We start from the raw sequence: 22,822 nt of genomic DNA, 5'->3' as shown, positions 1-22,822 counted from the left end.
GGAGTTTTAATTCCTGTTTTTTATTTTCAGAAACTTAAACATTGTTTAATAAACTTTTTAAAAATGTTTACACAAAGAGTGGCTTTTGGCTTTTCAAAAAACTATGCAGCTAAATTTTTCTTGTTTGGAATGATGTTTAAGTTACTCTCTGATGTTGGCCTTGGTTTCTTGCCAGGTGGGCCACTCTATAAGGCAGGTAGTGACATGGTCACTTGATTCCTCAAAGCAAGCAAGAGAAAAGAATCAGAGAGAAGGCATAAGTGAAAGACAGAATGGAGGTTTTTAAAAACTTGATCTTCAGGGCCGGGCGCTGTGGCTCACGCCTGTAATCCTAGCTCTTGGGAGGCCGAGGCGGGCAGATTGCTCAAGGTCAGGAGTTCAAAACCAGCCTGAGCAAGAGCGAGACCCCGTCTCTACTATAAATAGAAAGAAATTAATTGGCCAACTGATATATATATAAAAAATTAGCCGGGCATGGTGGCGCATGCCTGTAGTCCCAGCTACTCGGGAGGCTGAGGCAGAAGGATGTCTCGAGCCCAGGAGTTTGAGGTTGCTGTGAGCTAGGCTGACACCACGGCACTCACTCTAGCCTGGACAACAAAGCGAGACTCTGTCTCAAAAAAAAAAAAAAAAAAAAAACTTGATCTTCAAACTGATAGTCACTCACCATGGGGGTCCTTAGTGACTATGGCAACATCTGCCAACTGTCCCACATTTCCTTGGCTTTTTAATGCTTTGGATCAAAATATTTGCGGTAGAAGGGCAAGTGGTAGAAGAGACCTCTCATCCTTACTTGCGTTTTAGACAAACTAGCATGGACATAGAAAGGGTCTCTCATCTCTATGGTGTGCAGGAGATACCCCTGGTCCTGGGTATGTTGCAGGGTGTGTCCAACAGGCCAACAGCAAAGGAGCTCCATTTCTTATCTTCAAACAAGTCGGACGTAAATTCTGGGCAAATCTGTGAATGGAAGTAGGGTAGGTCTGGCATCTGTTAAGTAGGAAATCTTCCTCTTGAACTATTTTATTTCTGGATGTAAGCTGCTCTTAGGTCTATGACTGAAAGGCAATCAGAGCATGCACTAAGGGACAGGGCATATGTAAAATGAGACAGAGGCAAATATCAGAGTTGGAAGCAGCAGATGAAATATATAGGCCGGGCGCTGTGGCTCACGTCTGTAATCCTAGCTCTTGGGAGGCCGAGGCGGGCGGATTGCTCAAGGTCAGGAGTTCAAAACCAGCCTGAGCAAGAGCGAGACCCCGTCTCTACTATAAAATAGAAAGAAATTAATTGGCCAACTGATATATATATAAAAAAAATTAGCCGGGCATGGTGGCGCATGCCTGTAGTCCCAGCTACTTGGGAGGCTGAGGCAGAAGGATCACTCAAGCCCAGGAGTTTGAGGTTGCTGTGAGCTAGGCTGACGCCACGGCACTCACTCTAGCCTGGACAACAAAGCGAGACTCTGTCTCAAAAAAAAAAATATATATATATATATATATATATAAGGATCATAGAAACATGCCAATGAATAGAAAATAATAAATGAGTTAGATTTATTACTCAACACTCTTTACACAAATTGAAGACATGCACACAAAAGAATGAGTAATATAGCACAAGACTGATCGATACAAAAATACACATTAAAAATAAAATAGTTTCTGTTGGGCTCAGTGGCACATGCCTGTAATTCTGGTGCTTTGGGAGCCTGAGATGAGAGGATTGCTTGAGGCCAGGAGTTCCAGACTAGCTTGTGCAACAGAATAAGACCCAGCCTCTACAAAAATAAAATAAAAAATAAAAAGTTACTAACTGGAGGAATGGCATTAGAAATATGGAAAGTAGGCCCGGCGTGGTGGCTCATGCCCGTAACCTAGCATTCTAGGAGGCCAAAGCAGGAGGATCATTTGAGCTGAGGAGTTTGACACCAGCCTGAGCAAGAGCAAGACCCCATCTCCACTCAAAATAGAAAAAATTAGCCGAGAATGGTGGCACGTGCCTGTAGTCCCAGCTACTTGGGAGGCAGAGGCAGAAGGATCGCTTGAGCCAGGAGTTTGAGGTTGCTGTGAGCTAGGCTGACACCACAGCACTCTAGCTGGGGCAACAGAGTAAGACTCTGTCTCAAAAAAAAAAAAAAAAAAAAAAAAAAAAAAAATAGGGAAAGCAGAGGAAAGGGAATATCTCATAACTGAATGCACATAATCACTGAATAGGATAGTGGTCTGATAGTGGACCACTGATAGGATAGTGGTCCTTTAAAAAACACTTGAAATGGTAACATTACTTCAACCAACTTGACCGTTGGGTGTGAAAATCATAGCAAATTTTAGTCTCCCTTTGATTCCGAAAATCAAATGTACACAAAACTAAAAAAATTCCAATTTCAGAGAAAGACTGAGACTCTCCCTTTCCCAGTTCTACCTAATTACTCCTTTGCTCATTTTTCTACCTGAGATGTAAGCTTCAGGACACAGGATCTTTAACGAGTGCCATCATGAATTAGCTTTGTGATCTTGCACTATGAGGTATGTAGAGTCTCATATTTAAAACTAGACAATCCAGGTCGGGCGCAGTGGCTCACGCCTCTAATCCTAGCTCCATCTGGGAGGCTGAGGTGGGCAGACTGCTCAAGGTCAGGAGTTTGAAGCCAGTCTGAGCAACAGTGAGACCCCGTCTCTACTATAAATAGAAAGAAATTAATTGGTCAATTAATATATATGGAAAAAAGTAGCCGGGCATGGTGGCACATGCCTGTAGTCCCAGCTACTCAGGAGGCTGAGGCAGTAGGTAGGATTGCTTGAGACCAGGAGTTTGAGGTTGCTGTGAGCTGAAGCCACAGCATTCACCCTAGCCTGGGCAACAAAGTGAGACTCTGTCTCAAAAATAAATAAATAAAATAAAATAAATAAAACTAGATAATGCCTCTGTGATATGTTAAAGAGAATAGACACCATAAGTGTGATTTGTCTAGGTGTCCCTGACACATGGAGAAGGTTTCTGGAGCGAAAGGAAAGGGCCAGGAATTGGGCTCCTACCCCAAGGGAACTTCTACCCCCTTCCTTCAGCCTTCACTCTTGGAAAGCTTGATTAAGTTTTACCAAAGCCAGCAAGAATGAGGCAGTTTGTCTTGATCCAATCAGGAAGGCTCTGAATCAATTGGCCAAAAAAAGGAGTGTCAATGCCCCCAGGCATTTGAACTTGATTTGTGACATCCTAATCCAGGCAGAATTGCTATAAAAGCCCACGCTCAGGACTGCACTAGATCATTTGCCCTCTTCCCTAGACCAGCTACACAGCTTGGCCCGGACCTGAAGCTGAAGCTATGGCATTTCGCCCATCAACCTTGGAGGAGCTGCTTTGCAGGCAGACATATCCAGACCTCCACATGCTACCAGGCCTCAGCCAGGCGCATAACTGGGCACAAGCACCAGATAACTTCACTGAGCCAGGCCGCCAGTCCTGCCAGCGCCCACAGTTCTGCGGGAATGTAGACTGGGGTGCATACCAGCTGCCCTGCTGGGGTTACAACCAGCACAGAGCCATTCCCGCCTATGAGAGGGGTCAAAAACGCCAGCGAGACCCACACGTCCAGGAGCCAATGGCTGAACCCACAGAGGAGCTACAGTCACCTCAAGAAGAGGAGGATGCTTCCGACAGCGGGGTCAAATGGGGCATGAATCAGCCGGGAGATGCCAGCGCTTGCCATGGTGGACAGACTCACGCCCAGGGTGCTCCTGGGAGCCCAGGCCGGCCACGGAAGCTGCTAAAAACCACAGCTTGAAATACGGAGGAACCTGGATTAGAGAGAAACTCCAGCCTTGCTTGCCACCCACAGCAGGAGCCCCCTCAACCTGTAAAGGGGCCCCAGACACCCAGATGGACTTCCGGGAACTGGTACCCTGCACACCTGCGAGCCACCAGATCTGTGCAGTGCAGACCATTCATTAGTTTGTTCTTCCTCGTCTCAACAACCTAAGGTTTCCAGTTAGAAAAACTTTCTACATGTAATAAGTATTTTAAGGACCTTTTCTTTTAGATTCACTCTAAATTGTGATGGTTCTTCTGTGGAAATTGTACACATGATTAAAGCCCTTTGCCTTATTCTCTAGCTGTGGAATTGATCTTTGGGTGTTTGAAGTCAGGAAAGAAAATAGTCTGAGTGGATCTGGGGCAGGAGGGCCACAGGCTCTCTCAGTCAGAGCTAGAGGGGAACTTGAGGGGCCTTTGCCAGGGCCTGCCTATACCTAGGGTATTCTCTCTGCCAGTGTGTCAGCTATCAGCTTCTCTCTTGTGTCCTCCAACGAATACAAGTATTTCCCATTTTCATATTATAATAACTCTTACACACAGCAACCCCAAGAACTCACCCTGAAATGTTCCTACCGGGTCATCCTGGCATTCTTAGTCCCAAGTCTCTTGTGGCACCTTTCTGAAGTATTCTTCCTGTTGCTCTGTCTACTGCCTCTACTGCAGTTCTGCTTCTTAATGCTTTGGATCAAATAATTGTGCTGGAGAACAGCAAGTGGTAGAGGTCAGACCTCTGATTCTCACCTATGCTGTGGTCATGTTAGCATGGATTTACACAATGACATTCTTCTGCTTGTTGGCAGGGGAACCCTGTAGTCTAGATCTTGTGTGTGGGTGGTTCCAGGGTGGCCAGTGGCAATGGAGCCTTAATTGTTGGTCTCAAATTCAGTCTTAAAATCTTGGTAAATGTGGGACTGGGATTAGGGTAGGTCAGTGGTTAGGCTTAAAGAATTCACCCTCCCCAAACTTCCATCCAAACCTCCTATAAAACCTACCCCTCTTCCCTTTCTAGGGGTGTTTTAGGCAAATAACCTTTGCCAGACCCCTAGGGAGATAAAGGAATGGAATACAAGAGGGGAACTTACTTTCCTTATCCCTTCCAGTTGTTTCAAAAGAATTTGTTTACTCTTCCCAGAAAAACCCCTCTATAAAACCCAAGGCTCCCCTCTTTCTCTTGCAGATAACTTATTTGGCCTCCACCCATCTGTATCCAGATGCTCAAAATAAACAGCATTGTGCTACACCTGAGTCAATCACACACACACACACACACACACATGCACAAGGTCAAAATGTCCTATTAAAATATTTAAATATTTTATTTACTTCTTGATGGAAGGGTATTAAGAAAGGAAAACTGTCAACTTTCAGGATGAAATGTTGAGAGGAATTTTTCTTCTTTTAAGTTTGTTTTTCTCTTGTGTAAAAATTGTGATCATGATAAAATAAACACTCTTAAAATATCCTGAAAACTTTAAATACTCCTTAAATATTTACATGTTTTATTATGGAATCTAGATTCATTTCTTTAAGATTTTTGAAAAAAAAAGGATGTAATAAGTTGGTAGGCATAAAATTGACTGGGATATCATTGTGTTTCCTTTTATGGTATTTAGTAAAATAGAACACTCCAATAGTTAAGCACAAAGAGATTTATTAGGGGGTAAAGATAATTTAAAGTTTGATGGAAAGGTGAAGGCAGATTTTTGACTGAACTTTAGGAATGACTCTCAGAACCAAATGTGGCTCCAACTTCAGAGATGATAAACTAAGGCCCAGAGAAATTAAATAACTTGCTGAGGTCCACCATCTAGAAAGACACACCTCTGCTGGCTAATGCAGTCAGCCAGCCACTGGTGCCTGAGAACTTTGCCTATTACTATTACACAGATACACACACACTCTGAAGTCCTTCTAATGTAGCAATTCACCAGTCAAAGATAAAACTGGGCTTGTCAAAGGCCAAGTTAAGAATGGACAACTACCCCTGCCCCTCCTCCCACCCACAACCCAAACCATTTATTAGGCATCTCCCCAAGAATTGCTCTGCTCAGAGACCGGGGTTTCAGTCTCTGCTCCAGAACTACCCATATGATTTGGACCAATAATCAGTTTTCTATGGGCCAGGTGCATTGGCTCTTGCCAATAATCCTAGCACTCTGGGAAGCCCAGGCAGGACATGACTTGAGCTCAGGAGATCCAGCCCAGCCTGAGCAAGAACGAGACCCCATCTTTCCTCAAAATAGAAAAAAATTAGCTGGGCATGGTGGCACATGCCTATAGTCCTAGCTACTGGGAGGTTGAGGCAGAAGGATCGCTTGAGCCCAGGAGTTAGAGGTTGCTGTGAGCTAGGCTGACACCACTGCAATCTAGCCCAGGCAACAGAGTGAGACTCTGTCTCAAAAAAAAAAAAAAAAAAAAAAATCATCTTTCTACAAACCAGTGTTCCCCCAACAGCTTTCTGCTACGATGTCAAAACTTGTACTTTTCAATTCCTAATCCAGTCTATCACCAAAACCATTTGATTCTGGACAATTTCATCAAAGGTGATTGGATTTGATCTTAATATAATCAGGCCATTCTTCTGATGCAATTATCTCCTGGACTTCCTGTTCCTATCTCCATAGGAACTTCTTTTTTTTTTTCTTGAAACAGAGTCTCACTTTGTTGACCATAGTGAGTGCCGTGGTGTCAGCCTAGCTCACAGCAACCTCAAACTCCTGGGCTCAAGCAATCCTGCTGCCTCAGCCTCCCGAGTAGCTGAGACTATAGGCATGTGCCACCATGCCTGGCTAATTTTTTCTATATATATTAGTTGGCCAATTAATTTCTTTCTATTTATAATAGAGATGGGGTCTCACTCTTGCTCAGGCTGGTTTCCAACTCCTGACCTTGAGCAATGGACCAGCCTGGGCCTCCCAGAGTGCTAGGATTACAGGGGTGAGCCACCCCTCCTAGCCAGGAGCTTCTACTTAGCAAGAGAAGCAGAAAAACGTATAGGCTGGGGTCCTCGGAATCCCATTCACTATTTGTCTTTTGGAGCTGAACAGACGTGATGAACTTTCAGTGGCATGTGCAGGAAGCCTGGGGTCTAGACCAGTGGCCATTGCAAGACCCAGGGACATAGCCTGGAACCCATCATTCTTGGCCCAGCTGTGCCTCCTGGCCATGCTGGGAGGGGTCAGATCCTCAAGATACTCTCCTCAGAGCTCTGTCCTTAGTCCTGGGCTCTACCTCTGAACCATAACAAGTAAAATACTTTGCATCACCGATGTTTCACTAAAAATAACGGTAACTAAGCATTAACATTATAATTAACATATATAATTAAAACTGCAAAGCAAGGTGCGGTGGCTCACTCCGGTATCCTAGCACTCTGAGAGGTGGAGGCAGAGGATCTATCAAGGTCAGGAGTTTGAAAACAGCCTGAGTAACAGCCAGACCTCGTCTCTACTGAAAATAAAAGAAATTAGCTGGCCAACTAAGAATATATTGAAAAATTAGCCAGGCATGGTGTCGCATGCCTATAGTCCCAGCTACTTGGGAGGCTGTGTCAGTAGGATTGCTTGAACCCACGACTTTGAGGTTGCTGTGAGCTAGGCTGATGCCATGGCAATCTAGCCCAGGCAACAGAGTAAGACTCTGTGTCAAAAAAATAAATAAATAAAACTGCAAGACATAAAAAAAAGCCCACATGCAAAATATATAAAAAGCACTTTTATATGCAAAGTCTACAAAAAAAGATATGGTCTTAATAAAAATTGTTATAAAAAAACAAAAAAGGCTGGGCGAGGTGGCTTACACCTGTAATCCTAGAGCTCTGGGAGGAAGGAGGATCACTCAAGGTCAGGAGTTTGAAACCAGCCTGAGCAAGAGCGAGACTCTGTCTTTACTAAAAATAAGAAATTAATTGGCCAACTAAAAATGTATAGAAAAAATTAGCTACTAGGGAGGCTGAGGCAGAAGGATCGCTTGAGCCCAGGATTTTGAGGTTGCTGTAAATTAGGCTGACTCCATGGCACTCTAGCTGTGGCAAGAAAGACAGACTCAGTCTCAAAAAAAAAAAAAAAAAAAAAAAAAAAGAAGACAGAAAAAATACAGTCTTTGTTAAAAAATAATTTTCCTAGCTTACAGGTTTTTAAAAGTTGTTTTACGTTCAAAATGTTTAAAACAGAGCAAACTAAATAAATATAAAAAATTATAAAAATTAGTCCCGGTGTGGTGGCTCACGCCTGTAATCTTAGCACTCTGGGAGGCCAAGGTGGGAGGATTTTTGAGCTCAGGAGTTCAAGACCAGCCTGAGTAAGAGTGAGACCCTATCTCTACCAAAAAAAAAAAAATAGAAAGAAATTAGCTGGACACCTAAACAAAAATATCTATATCTATCTATCTCTCTATATATACATATGTATATATAGAAAACAAAAAAAAATTATCTGGGCATGGTGGCACATACCTGTAGTCCCAGCTACTTGGGAGGTGGAGGCAGAAGGATCGCTTGAGCCCAGGAGTTTGAGGTTGCTGTGAGCTAACCTGACGTCAAGCCACTCTAGCAACAGACTGAGTCTGTGTCTCAAAAAACAAACAAATAAACAAACAAAAAAAACTTTATAAAAGGTTTACAAAAATTTTGGTCAATACTAATTGAGATTTGGCCGGGCGCGGTGGCTCACGCCTGTAATCCTAGCACTCTGGGAGGCCGAGGCGGGCGGATTGCTCAAGGTCAGGAGTTCAAAACCAGCCTGAGCGAGACCCCGTCTCTACCATAAAAATAGAAAGAAATTAATTGGCCAACTAATATATATAATATAAAAATCAGCCGGGCATGGTGGCTCGTGCCTGTAGTCCCAGCTACTCGGGAGGCTGAGGCAGGAGGATTGCTTGAGCCCAGGAGTTTGAGGTTGCTGTGAGCTAGGCTGACGCCATGGCACTCACTCTAGCCTAGGCAAGAAAGCGAGACTCTGTCTCAAAAAAAAAAAAAAAAAATACTAATTGAGATTTGATAGTTCTGTTTATAACATTTTATAAAACTTAGCTATAACATTAATAATACACTGATACAAAGGTAAACTTATTTAAAAAAAAGAGAGAGAGAGAAGGAGAGTTTACCTCAAGTTGTTTTTATCTATCTGATTGTTTAGAAAACTGAGTATCCTTTGTCAAAACGTATCACTTTGGCTAAATGAATAGTTATAACTTTATGGTGACCTGTGATCAAGTGTTTGAAACAGCTATTATTTTAATATTAATATTTTAAGCCCTTAAAATATTAATGTTTTAAGCTCTTAATATTTGACAAACTTCACAGAAATTAAATTTCAAATTCCACTTTCTGACCACTCTCTGATCTCCCCCCAACCCCCCATTAACAGTTGGGCAACTACCCCTCCCTGCTCTTCAATAATGTCCCAAATCATCTTGTCCATTTGCCCTTCAAGATTTCTCTGGTGCAGGACAAGTTTCCATTCTCAGCTGCAGGACTAGCAATGTGATTTGGGGCAATAATGAACTTTCTTTTTCTTTTCTGTCTTTTTTTTTTTGTTTTTGTTTTTTTTGAGACAGAGTCTCACTTTGTTGCTCAGGCTAGAGTGAGTGCTGTGGCGTCAGCCTAGCTCACAGCAACCTCAATCTCCTGGGATCAAGCGATCTTACTGCCTCAGCCTCCCGAGTAGCAGGGACTACAGGCATGCACCACCATGCCCAGCTAATTTTTTGTATATATATTTTTAGTTGGCCAATTAATTTCTTTCTATTTTTAGTAGAGACGAAGTCTTACTCAGGCTGGTTTCGAACTACCGACCTAGAACAATCTGCCCGCCTCAGCCTCCCAGAGTGCTAGGATTACAGGGCGTGAACCACGATGCCCGGCCAATAATGAACTTTCTATAAGCCAGGGACCCTAAAACACAGTTTCTTCCTTAGAGTAGTACTTTTTCTTTTTAACCCCTAAATCAATCTGTTAGCCAATCTAGATAATTTTATCCCAGATGATAACATTTAATGTTAATATCATTAACTCCTTCTTCTGAAGCAATTTGCTCCTAAGATTAAAGTCTCCACCCAGTTTCTTGATATCTAGTTGAGACTGCCCAATAGACCAAAGGAGTATAAAAACCAAAATCCTTGGCCTTTATTTCCCTGAAAGTATATACAATAAAAAATAATAATAATAATTATAGCTTTTCCAAGATGACTGGGTAGCGCCTGCCTGGGAGCTCTGTTGTGCCCCTCCTGCTCCTGATCCCCGCTGTTCCGCTCTCTGGGAGGAACAAGTGGGTCAGGAAGCCGCTCTGCAGCCTTGGCTTCTAAAGATACGGAAAAACATACCGGGAGACAGAGGTCGTGATTCACCGGATTAGAAGTACCTTAACCAGCCACAACGTTCAGTCTTCGGAGAAGGTGTGTGCTGACTTGGTCAGAGGCGCAAAGGAAAAGAACCTCAAAGTGAAAGGACCAGTTCGGATGCCTACCAAGACTGAGGATCACTACAAGAAAAACTCCTTGTGGTGAAGGTTCTAAGACTTGGGACCACTTTCAGATGAGAATCCACAAGCCACTAGTTGACTTGCATAGTCCTTCTGAGATTGTTAAGTATCAGTATCAAACCAGGAATGGAGGTTGAAGTCACTATTGCAGATGCTTAAATCACCTGTTTTATTAAATTGACTACCACTTCTTAAAAAAAAATAAGTAATCACTGAAAATACATGTTGTCCAGAATTTATTTATTTCATCATCCTCAACCTTTTCTGCTATTGACATCAATAGTACCCTTTAATGGGGGGGATTAGTAAAATATTTATTGAATTCACTTAGAGAATGGGCATCCTCCATATACCCTCTTGGAAATAGCCGATACAATTTAAAGTACAGTCCCACAAATCTTTATTAGCAGTTGTAAAATCCAAAATGTCTTGCATCTTTATGTTTAGACTGTAAAGTTCATTTGACAGCAAAATCTAAGCTGCATTAAATTGAGGCTATTGGTTACTCTTTTTTATACCAGCTTACATGAATATGCAAAGGGAAGACTGATTACTGGATGTTGTCCTTCTGTTTCATTCAGAAAAAATATGTAAAAAGGTAGAAGCTTCACAGTTTATATGTTATTGGGAGAGGCTAGATAGAAAACAAAGTATAGCAATTATTGAATCTTTTGCCCTATGGTGCTCAGGACAAGAACTGTGTACTTTACACAGTGCAGTAGAGTTGGCGGTGAGGGAAAGAGTTTGGTTTGGCCATCCTGACATTCTTAAGGCCAAGAGTTTTTGGCCAAAGACAGCTCTACCAAATATGTGCTTGGCTTAAGGAATCAAAGAATATGGGTGGAAAGAGCCTTTGCTTTGGTCCTACATGCACTCCTAACCCAGTCACAGGTCTCTTAATTGGTCTTACTCAATACTAAAACAACAACGTTCAAACAAACCCGAACAAACCAAAAAGGCATTTGATGTGTCTGTGTAATTTTATTTAGAAAGAGAATGAAACTTAAAATTGTAAAGGCAGGCCGGGCGCGGTGGCTCACGCCTGTAATCCTAGCTCTCTGGGAGGCCGAGGCGGGCGGATTGCTCGAGGTCAGGAGTTCGAAACCAGCCTGAGCAAGAGCGAGACCCCGTCTCTACTATAAATAGAAAGAAATTAATTGGCCAACTAATATATACAAAAAATTAGCCGGGCATGGTGGCGAATGCCTGTAGTCCCAGCTACTTGGGAGGCTGAGGCAGGAGGATTGCTTGAGCCAGGAGTTTGAGGTTGCTGTGAGCTAGGCTGACGCCACGGCACTCACTCTAGCCTGGGCAACAAAGCGGGACTCTGTCTCAAAAAAAAAATAAATAAATAAAAAAATTGTAAAGGCAAACTTTATTTTAAGAACATGAATGGACACTATAGTAACTGATAATTTTCCCAAGAAGACAGATTCCAAGATCCAATAGAAACTGTGCAGAAGGCGAGGTGTAGTGGCTCACGCCTGTAATCCTAGCAATCTGGGAGGCAGAGGCAGGCGGATTGCTAGAGGTCAGGAGTTTGAAACCAGACTGAATAAGAGTGAGACCTGTCTCTACTATAAATACAAAAAAGTTAATTGGCCAAATAATATATACAGAAAAAATTAGCCGGGCATGGTGGCACATGCCTGTATTCCCTGCTACTTGGAAGCCTAAGGCAGTAGGTAGGATCACCTGAGCTCAGGAGTTTGAGGTTGCTGTGAGCTAGGCTGAAGCGACGGCACTCACTCTAGCCTGGGCAACAAAGCGAGACTCTGTCTCAAAAATAAATGAATAAATAAAACTAGATAATCCCTCTGTGCTATGCTAAGAGAATAGACACGATAAGTGTCATTTGTCTAGGTGTCCCTGACACATGGAGAAGCTTTCTGGAGCGAATAGAAAGGGCCAGGAATTGGGCTCCTACCCCAAGGGAACTTCTTCCCCCATCCTTCAGCCTTCACTCTTGGAAAGCCTGATTAAGTTTTACCAAAGCCAACAAGAATGAGGCAATGTTTGTCTTGATCCAATCAGGGAGGCTCTGAATCAATTGGCCAAAAAAAGGAGTGTCAATGCCCCCAGGCATTTGAACTTGATTTGTGACATCCTAATCCAGGCAGAATTGCTATAAAAGCCCACGCTCAGGACTGCACTAGATCATTTGCCCTCTTCCCTAGACCAGCTACACAGCTTGGGCCGGACCTGAAGCTGAAGCTATGGCATTTCGCCCATCAACCTTGGAGGAGCTGCTTTGCAGGCAGACATATCCAGACCTCCACATGCTACCAGGCCTCAGCCAGGCGCATAACTGGGCACAAGCACCGGATAACTTCACTGAGCCAGGCCGCCAGTCCTGCCAGCGCCCACAGTTCTGCGGGAATGTGGACTGGGGTGCATGCCGGCTGCCCTGCTGGGGTTACAGCCGGCACAGAGCCGTTCCCGCCTATGAGAGGGGTCAAAAACGCCGGCGAGACCCACACGTCCAGGAGCCAACGGCTGAACCCACAGAGGAGCTACAGTCACCTCAAGAAGAGGCGGATGCTTCCGACAGCAGGGTCAAATGGGGCATGAACCAGCCGGGGGATGCCAGCGCTTGCCATGGTGGACAGACTCACACTCAGGGTGCTCCTGGGAGCCCAGGCCGGCCACGGAAGCTGCTAAAAACCACAGCTTGAAATACGGAGGAACCTGGATTAGAGAGAAACTCCAGCCTTGCTTGCCACCCACAGCAGGAGCCCCCTCAACCTGTAAAGGGGCCCCAGACACCCAGATGGACTTCCGGGAACCGGTACCCTGCACACCTGCGAGCCACCAGATCTGTGCAGTGCAGACCATTCATTAGTTTGTTCTTCCTCGTCTCAACAACCTAAGGTTTCCAGTTAGAAAAACTTTCTTCATGTAATGAGTATTTTAAGGAACTTTTCTTTTAGATTCACTCTAAATTGTGATGGTTCTTCTGTGGAAATTGTACACATGATTAAAGCCCTTTGCCTTATTCTCTAGCTGTGGAATTGATCTTTGGGTGTTTGAAGTCAGGAAAGAAAATAGTCTGTGTGGATCTGGGGCAGGAGGGCCACAGGCTCTCTCAGTCAGAGCTAGAGGGGAACTTGAGGGGCCTTTGCCAGGGCCTGCCTATACCTAGGGTATTCTCTCTGCCAGTGTGTCAGCTATCAGCTTCTCTCTTGTGTCCTCCACGAATACTTGTATTACGAATACAAGTATTTCCCATTTTCATATTATAATAACTCTTACACACAGCAACCCCAAGAACTCACCCTGAAATGTTCCTACCGGGTCATCCTGGCATTCTTAGTCCCAAGTCTCTTGTGGCACCTTTCTGAAGTCTTCTTCCTGTTGCTCTGTCTACTGCCTCTACTGCAGTTCTGCTTCTTAATGCTGTGGATCAAATAATTGTGCTGGAGAACAGCAAGTGGTAGAGGTCAGACCTCTGATTCTCACCTATGCTGTGGTCATGTTAGCATGGATTTACACAATGACATTCTTCTGCTTGTTGGCAGGGGAACCCTGTAGTCTAGATCTTGTGTGTGGGTGGTTCCAGGGTGGCCAGTGGCAATGGAGCCTTAATTGTTGGTCTCAAATTCAGTCTTAAAATCTTGGTAAATGTGGGACTGGGATTAGGGTAGGTCAGTGGTTAGGCTTAAAGAATTCACCCTCCCCAAACTTCCATCCAAACCTCCTATAAAACCCACCCCTCTTCCCTTTCTAGGGGTGTTTTAGGCAAATAACCTTTGCCAGACCCCTAGGGAGATAAAGGAATGGAATACAAGAGGGGAACTTACTTTGCTTATCCCTTCCAGTTGTTTCAAAAGAATTTGTTTACTCCTCCCAGAAAAACCCCTCTATAAAACCCAAGGCTCCCCTCTTTCTCTTGCAGATAACTTATTTGGCCTCCACCCATCTGCATCCAGATGCTTAAAATAAATAGCATTGTGCTACACCTGAGTCAATCACACACACACATACACACACACACACACACACACACATGCACAAGGTCAAAATGTCCTATTTAAATATTTAAATATTTTATTTACTTCTTGATGGAAGGGTATTAAGAAAGGAAAACTGTCAACTTTCAGGATGAAATGTTGAGAGGAATTTTTCTTCTTTCAAGTTTGTTTTTCTCTTGTATGAAAATTGTGATCATGATAAAATAAACACTCTTAAAATATCCTGAAAACATAAAATACTCCTTAAATATTTACATGTTTTATTATGGAATCTAGATTCATTTCTTTAAGATTTTTGGGAAAAAAGGATGTAATAAGTTGGTAGGCATAAAATTGACTGGGATATCATTGTGTTTCCTTTTATGCTTTTTAGTAAAATAGAACACTCAAATAGTTAAGCACAAAGAGATTTATTAGAGGGTAAAGATAATTTAAAGTTTGATGGAAAGGTGAAGGCAGATTTTTGACTGAACTTTAGGAATGACTCTCAGAACCAAATGTGGCTCCAACTTCAGAGATGATAAACTAAGGCCCAGAGAAATTAAATAACTTGCTGAGGTCCACCATCTGGAAAGACACACCTCTGCTGGCTAATGCAGTCAGCCAGCCACTGGTGCCTGAGAACTTTGCCTATTACTATTACACAGATACACACACACTCTGAAGTCCTTCTAATGTAGCAATTCACCAGTCAAAGCGAAAGCCGGGCTTGTCAAAGGCCAAGTTAAGAATGGACAACTACCCCTGCCCCACCTCCCACCCACAACCCAAACCATTTATTAGGCATCTCCCGAAGAATTGCTCTGCTCAGAGACCTGGGTTTCAGTCTCTGCTCCAGAACTACCCATATGATTTGGACCAATAATCAGTTTTCTATGGGCCAGGTACATTGGCTCTTGCCAATAATCCTAGCACTCTGGGAAGCCCAGGCAGGACATGACTTGAGCTCAGGAGATCCAACCCAGCCTGAGCAAGAATGAGACCCCATCTTTCCTCAAAATAGAAAAAAATTAGCTGGGCATGGTGGCACATGCCTATAGTTCTAGCTACTGGGAGGTTGAGGCAGAAGGATCGCTTGACCCCAGGAGTTAGAGGTTGCTGTGGGCTAGGCTGACACCACTGCAATCTAGCCCAGGCAACAGAGTGAGACTCTGTCTCAAAAAAAAAAAAAAATCAGCTTTCTGCAAACCGATGTTTCACTAAAAATAACGGTAACTAAGCATTAACATTATAATTAACATATATAATTAAAACTGCAAAGCAAGGTGCGGTGGCTCACTCCGGTATCCTAGCACTCTGAGAGGTGGAGGCGGGAGGATCTATCAAGGTCAGGAGTTTGAAAACAGCCTGAGTAACAGCCAGACCTCGTCTCTACTGAAAATAAAAGAAATTAGCTGGCCAACTAAGAATATATTGAAAAATTAGCCAGGCATGGTGTCGCATGCCTATAGTCCCAGCTACTTGGGAGGCTGTGTCAGTAGGATTGCTTGAACCCACGACTTTGAGGTTGCTGTGAGCTAGGCTGATGCCATGGCAATCTAGCCCAGGCAACAGAGTAAGACTCTGTGTCAAAAAAAATAAATAAATAAAACTGCAAGACATAAAAAAAAGCCCACATGCAAAATATATAAAAAGCACTTTTATATGCAAAGTCTACAAAAAAAGATATGGTCTTAATAAAAATGGTTATAAAAAAACAAAAAAGGCTGGGCGAGGTGGCTTACACCTGTAATCCTAGAGCTCTGGGAGGCAGGAGGATCACTCAAGGTCAGGAGTTTGAAACCAGCCTGAGCAAGAGTGAGACTCTGTCTTTACTAAAAATAAGAAATTAATTGGCCAACTAAAAATGTATAGAAAAAATTAGCTACTAGGGAGGCTGAGGCAGGAGGATCGCTTGAGCCCAGGATTTTGAGGTTGCTGTAAATTAGACAGACTCCATGGCACTTTAGCTGTGGCAAGAAAGACAGACTCAGTCTCAAAAAAAAAAAAAAAAAAAAGACAGAAAAAATACAGTCTTTGTTAAAAAATAATTTTCCTAGCTTACAGGTTTTTAAAAGTTGTTTTACGTTCAAAATGTTTAAAACAGGCCGGGCGCAGTGGCTCACGCCTGTAATCCTAGCTCTCTGGGAGGCCGAGGCGGGCGGATAGCTCGAGGTCAGGAGTTCGAAACCAGCCTGAGCAAGAGCGAGACCCCGTCTCCACTATAAATAGAAAGAAATTAATTGGCCAACTAATATATATACAAAAAATTAGCCGGGCATGGTGGCAAATGCCTGTAGTCCCAGCTACTTGGGAGGCTGAGGCAGGAGGATTGCTTGAGCCAGGAGTTTGAGGTTGCTGTGAGCTAGGCTGACGCCACGGCACTCACTGTAGCCTGGGCAACAAAGTGAGACTCTGTCTCAAAAAAAAAAAAAAAAAAATGTTTAAAACAGAGCAAACTAAATAAATATAAAAAATTATAAAAATTAGTCCCGGTGTGGTGGCTCACGCCTGTAATCTTAGCACTCTGGGAGGCCAAGGTGGGAGGATTTTTTTTTTTTTTTTTTTTTTTTTTGAGACAGAGTCTCGCTTTCTTGCCTAGGCTAGAGTGAGTGCCGTGGCGTCAGCCTAGCTCACAGCAACCTCAAACTCCTGGGCTCAAGCGATCCTGCTGCCTCAGCCTCCCGAGTAGCTGGGACTACAGGCACGAGCCACCATGCCCGGCTGATTTTTATATTATATATATTAGTTGGCCAATTAATTTCTTTCTATTTTTATGGTAGAGACGGGGTCTCGCTCAGGTTGGTTTTGAACTCCTGACCTTGAGCAATCCGCCCGCCTCGGCCTCCCAGAGTGCTAGGATTACAGGCGTGAGCCACCGCGCCCGGCCGGTGGGAGGATTTTTGAGCTCAGGAGTTCAAGACCAGCCTGAGTAAGAGTGAGACCCTATCTCTACCAAAAAAAAAAAAATAGAAAGAAATTAGCTGGACACCTAAACAAAAATATCTATATCTATCTATCTCTCTATATATACATATGTATATATAGGAAACAAAAAAAATTATCTGGGCATGGTGGCACATGCCTGTAGTCCCAGCTACTTGGGAGGTGGAGGCAGAAGGATCGCTTGAGCCCAGGAGTTTGAGGTTACTGTGAGCTAACCTGACGTCAAGCCACTCTAGCAACAGACTGAGACTGTGTCTCAAAAAACAAACAAACAAAAAAACTTTATAAAAGGTTTACAAAAATTTTGGTCAATACTAATTGAGATTTGATAGTTCTGTTTATAACATTTTATAAAACTTAGCTATAGTTCTTTTCGAGGAAGACGCGCTCGTGGCTGTCGCGGAGCTGTGGTGTGCCCACTCCTGCTCCTGACCCACCGCTGTTTGCTCTCGGCGAGGAGCAAGTCGGTCAGGAAGCCGCCCTGCAGCCAGGGCTTTTAAAGATACCGGAAAAACACCCGTGGAGCCGGAGGTCGCGATTCACCGGATTAGAATTACCCTAACCAGCCACAACGTCAAGTCTTTGGAGAAGGTGTGTGCTGACTTGATCAGAGGCGCAAAGGAAAAGAACCTCAAAGTGAAAGGACCAGTTCGGATGCCTACCAAGACTTTGAGAATCACTACAAGAAAAACTCCTTGTGGTGAAGGTTCTAAGACTTGGGACCGCTTCCAGATGAGAATCCACAAGCGACTCATTGACTTGCACAGTCCTTCTGGGATTGTTAAGCAGATTACTTCTATCAATGTCGAACCAGGAGTGGAGGTTGAAGTCACTATTGCAGATGCTTAAATCAACTGTTTTAATAAATTGACTGCCACTTGTTAAAAAAAATAAAAAATAAAAAAATAAAACTTAGCTATAACATTAATAATACACTGATACAAAGGTAAAATTATTTTTAAAAAAGAGAGAGAGAGAAGAAGAGTTTACCTCAAGTTGTTTTTATCTATCTGATTGTTTAGAAAACTGAGTATCCTTTGTCAAAACGTATCACTTTGGCTAAATGAATAGTTATAACTTTATGGTGACCTGTGATCAAGTGTTTGAAACAGCTATTATTTTAATATTAATATTTTAAGCCCTTAAAATATTAATGTTTTAAGCTCTTAATATTTGACAAACTTCACAGAAATTAAATTTCAAATTCCACTTTCTGACCACTCTCTGATCTCCCCCCAACCCCCCATTAACAGTTGGGCAACTACCCCTCCCTGCTCTTCAATAATGTCCCAAATCATCTTGTCCATTTGCCCTTCAAGATTTCTCTGCTGCCAGACAAGTTTCCATTCTCAGCTGCAGGACTAGCAATGTGATTTGGGGCAATAATGAACTTTCTTTTTCTTTTCTGTCTTTTTTTTTTTTTTTTTTTTTTTTTGGGGATAGAGTCTCACTTTGTTGCTCAAGCTAGAGTGAGTGCTGTGGCGTCAGCCTAGCTCACAGCAATCTCAATCTCCTGGGATCAAGCGATCTTACTGCCTCAGCCTCCCGAGTAGCAGGGACTACAGGCATGCACCACCATGCCCAGCTAATTTTTTGTATATATATTTTTAGTTGGCCAATTAATTTCTTTCTATTTTTAGTAGAGACGAAGTCTCACTCAGGCTGGTTTCGAACTACCCACCTAGAACAATCTGCCCGCCTCGGCCTCCCAGAGTGCTAGGATTACAGGGCGTGAACCACGATGCCTGGCCAATAATGAACTTTCTATAAGCCAGGGACCCTAAAACACAGTTTCTTCCTTAGAGTAGTACTTTTTCTTTTTATTTTTATTTTATTTTTTTTTTTTTGAGACAGTGTCTCGCTTTCTTGCCTAGGCTAGAGTGAGTGCCGTGGCGTCAGCCTAGCTCACAGCAACCTCAAACTCCTGGGCTCAAGTGATCCTCCTGCCTCAGCCTCCCGAGTAGCTGGGACTACAGGCACAAGCCACCATGCCCGGCTGATTTTTATATATATATATATATTAGTTGGCCAATTAATTTCTTTCTATTTTTATGGTAGAGACGGGGTCTCGCTCAGGTTGGTTTTGAACTCCTGACCTCGAGCAATCCGCCCGCCTCGGCCTCCCAGAGTGCTAGGATTACAGGCGTGAGCCACCACGCCCGGCCTACTTTTTCTTTTTAACCCCTAAATCAATCTATTAGCCAATCTAGATAATTTTATCCCAGATGATAACATTTAATGTTAATATCATTAACTCCTTCTTCTGAAGCAATTTGCTCCTAAGATTAAAGTCTCCACCCAGTTTCTTGATATCTAGTTGGGACTGCCCAATAGACCAAAGGAGTATAAAAACCAAAATCCTTGGCCTTTATTTCCCTGAAAGTATATACAATAAAAAATAATAATAATAATTATAGCTTTTTCAAGATGACTGGGTAGCGCCTGCCTGGGAGCTCTGTTGTGCCCCTCCTGCTCCTGATCCCCGCTGTTCGCTCTCCGGGAGGAACAAGTGGGTCAGGAAGCCCCTCTGCAGCCTTGGCTTCTAAAGATACGGAAAAACATACCGGGAGACAGAGGTCGTGATTCACCGGATTAGAAGTACCTTAACCAGCCACAACGTTCAGTCTTCGGAGAAGGTGTGTGCTGACTTGGTCAGAGGCCCAAAGGAAAAGAACCTCAAAGTGAAAGGACCAGTTCGGATGCCTACCAAGACTGAGGATCACTACAAGAAAAACTCCTTGTGATGAAGGTTCTAAGACTTGGGACCACTTCCAGATGAGAATCCACAAGCCACTCGTTGACTTGCATAGTCCTTTTGAGACTGTTAAGCAGATTACTTCTATCAATGTCGAACCAGGAGTGGAGGTTGAAGTCACTATTGCAGATGCTTAAATCAACTGTTTTAATAAATTGACTACCACTTGTTAAAAAAAATTTAAAAAAAAAAAGTAATCACTGAAAATACATTGTTGTCCAGAATTTATTTATTTATTTCATCATCCTCAACCTTTTCTGCTATTGACATCAATAGTACCCCTTAATGGGGGGGATTAATAAAATATTTCTTGAATTCACTTAGAGAATGAGCATCCTCCATATACCCTCTTGGAAATAGCCGATACAATTTAAAGTACAGTCCCACAAATCTTTATTAGCAGTTGTAAAATCCAAAATGTCTTGCATCTTTATGTTTAGACTGCAAAGTTCATTTGACAGCAAAATCTAAGCTGCATTAAATTGAGGCTATTGGTTACTCTTTTTTATACCAGCTTACATGAATATGCAAAGGGAAGACTGATTACTGGATGTTGTCCTTCTGTTTCTTTCAGAAAAAATATGTAAAAAGGTAGAAGCTTCACAGTTTACATGTTATTGGGAGAGGCTAGATAGAAAACAAAGTATAGCAATTATTGAATCCTTTGCCCTGTGGTGCTCAGGACAAGAACTGTGTACTTTACACAGTGCAGTAGAGTTGGCGGTGAGGGAAAGAGTTTGGTTTGGCCATCCTGACATTCTTAAGGCCAAGAGTTTTTGGCCAAAGACAGCTCTACCAAATATGTGCTTGGTTTAAGGAATCAAAGAATATGGGTGGAAAGAGCCTTTGCTTTGGTCCTACATGCACTCCTAACCCAGTCACAGGTCTCTTAATTGGTCTTACTCAATACTAAAACAACAACGTTCAAACAAACCCGAACAAACCAAAAAGGCATTTGATGTGTCTGTGTAATTTTATTTAGAAAGAGAATGAAACTTAAAATTGTAAAGGCAAACTTTATTTTAAGAACATGAATGGACACTATAGTAACTGATAATCTTCCCAAGAAGACAGATTCCAAGATCCAATAGAAACTGTGCAGAAGGCGAGGTGTAGTGGCTCACGCCTGTAATCCTAGCAATCTGGGAGGCAGAGGCAGGCGGATTGCTAGAGGTCAGGAGTTTGAAACCAGACTGAATAAGAGTGAGACCCGTCTCTACTATAAATACAAAAAAGTTAATTGGCCAAATAATATATACAGAAAAAATTAGCCGGGCATGGTGGCACATGCCTGTATTCCCTGCTACTTGGAAGCCTAAGGCAGTAGGTAGGATCACCTGAGCTCAGGAGTTTGAGGTTGCTGTGAGCTAGGCTGAAGCGACGGCACTCACTCTAGCCTGGGCAACAAAGCGAGACTCTGTCTCAAAAATAAATGAATAAATAAAACTAGATAATCCCTCTGTGCTATGCTAAGAGAATAGACACGATAAGTGTCATTTGTCTAGGTGTCCCTGACACATGGAGAAGCTTTCTGGAGCGAATAGAAAGGGCCAGGAATTGGGCTCCTACCCCAAGGGAACTTCTTCCCCCATCCTTCAGCCTTCACTCTTGGAAAGCCTGATTAAGTTTTACCAAAGCCAACAAGAATGAGGCAATGTTTGTCTTGATCCAATCAGGGAGGCTCTGAATCAATTGGCCAAAAAAAGGAGTGTCAATGCCCCCAGGCATTTGAACTTGATTTGTGACATCCTAATCCAGGCAGAATTGCTATAAAAGCCCACGCTCAGGACTGCACTAGATCATTTGCCCTCTTCCCTAGACCAGCTACACAGCTTGGGCCGGACCTGAAGCTGAAGCTATGGCATTTCGCCCATCAACCTTGGAGGAGCTGCTTTGCAGGCAGACATATCCAGACCTCCACATGCTACCAGGCCTCAGCCAGGCGCATAACTGGGCACAAGCACCGGATAACTTCACTGAGCCAGGCCGCCAGTCCTGCCAGCGCCCACAGTTCTGCGGGAATGTGGACTGGGGTGCATGCCGGCTGCCCTGCTGGGGTTACAACCGGCACAGAGCCGTTCCCGCCTATGAGAGGGGTCAAAAACGCCGGCGAGACCCACACGTCCAGGAGCCAACGGCTGAACCCACAGAGGAGCTACAGTCACCTCAAGAAGAGGCGGATGCTTCCGACGGCGGGGTCAAATGGGGCATGAACCAGCCGGGAGATGCCAGCGCTTGCCATGGTGGACAGACTCACGCCCAGGGTGCTCCTGGGAGCCCAGGCCGGCCACGGAAGCTGCTAAAAACCACAGCTTGAAATACGGAGGAACCTGGATTAGAGAGAAACTCCAGCCTTGCTTGCCACCCACAGCAGGAGCCCCCTCAACCTGTAAAGGGGCCCCAGACACCCAGATGGACTTCCGGGAACCGGTACCCTGCACACCTGCGAGTCACCAGATCTGTGCAGTGCAGACCATTCATTAGTTTGTTCTTCCTCGTCTCAACAACCTAAGGTTTCCAGTTAGAAAAACTTTCTTCATGTAATGAGTATTTTAAGGAACTTTTCTTTTAGATTCACTCTAAATTGTGATGGTTCTTCTGTGGAAATTGTACACATGATTAAAGCCCTTTGCCTTATTCTCTAGCTGTGGAATTGATCTTTGGGTGTTTGAAGTCAGGAAAGAAAATAGTCTGTGTGGATCTGGGGCAGGAGGGCCACAGGCTCTCTCAGTCAGAGCTAGAGGGGAACTTGAGGGGCCTTTGCCAGGGCCTGCCTATACCTAGGGTATTCTCTCTGCCAGTGTGTCAGCTATCAGCTTCTCTCTTGTGTCCTCCACGAATACTTGTATTACGAATACAAGTATTTCCCATTTTCA

At 43.5% G+C, this 22,822-nt stretch overlaps 1 protein-coding gene and 2 pseudogenes across 1 annotated transcript; all 3 read left to right on the top strand.

Moving 5' to 3' along the window:
• The first annotated feature begins 9,999 nt into the window (after nt 1-9,999).
• Nucleotides 10,000-10,519, top strand: LOC142873770 (small ribosomal subunit protein uS10-like; annotated as a pseudogene).
• A 2,055-nt stretch (nt 10,520-12,574) lies between these two features.
• LOC142873769 (small ribosomal subunit protein uS10-like) lies at nt 12,575-18,055 on the top strand. The gene is made up of 2 exons (XM_076008357.1): nt 12,575-12,896; nt 17,649-18,055. Exons 1-2 carry the CDS (start codon nt 12,575-12,577, stop codon nt 18,038-18,040), a joined length of 714 nt encoding a protein of 237 aa, XP_075864472.1. The 3' UTR covers nt 18,041-18,055.
• A 1,563-nt stretch (nt 18,056-19,618) lies between these two features.
• On the top strand, nt 19,619-20,101 carry LOC142873768 (small ribosomal subunit protein uS10-like; annotated as a pseudogene).
• The last annotated feature ends 2,721 nt before the right edge of the window (nt 20,102-22,822 follow it).

Source organism: Microcebus murinus, chromosome 11 (assembly GCF_040939455.1).
Source record: "Microcebus murinus isolate Inina chromosome 11, M.murinus_Inina_mat1.0, whole genome shotgun sequence".
Classification (NCBI taxonomy): Eukaryota; Metazoa; Chordata; class Mammalia; order Primates; family Cheirogaleidae; genus Microcebus; species Microcebus murinus.
Note: the sequence above shows the minus strand (reverse complement) of the source record. Positions and strands in the feature narration are given on the sequence as shown.

Excerpts from the sequence above, each read along its gene's own strand:
- LOC142873769 (XM_076008357.1), top strand. The coding sequence starts at position 12,575 with ATGCTACCAGGCCTCAGCCAGGCGCATAACTGGGCACAAGCACCGGAT. Across the intron at positions 12,897-17,648 it reads GGATGCCAGCGCTTGCCATG|GAGCAAGTCGGTCAGGAAGC; the intron begins GTGGACAGACTC and ends GCTCTCGGCGAG.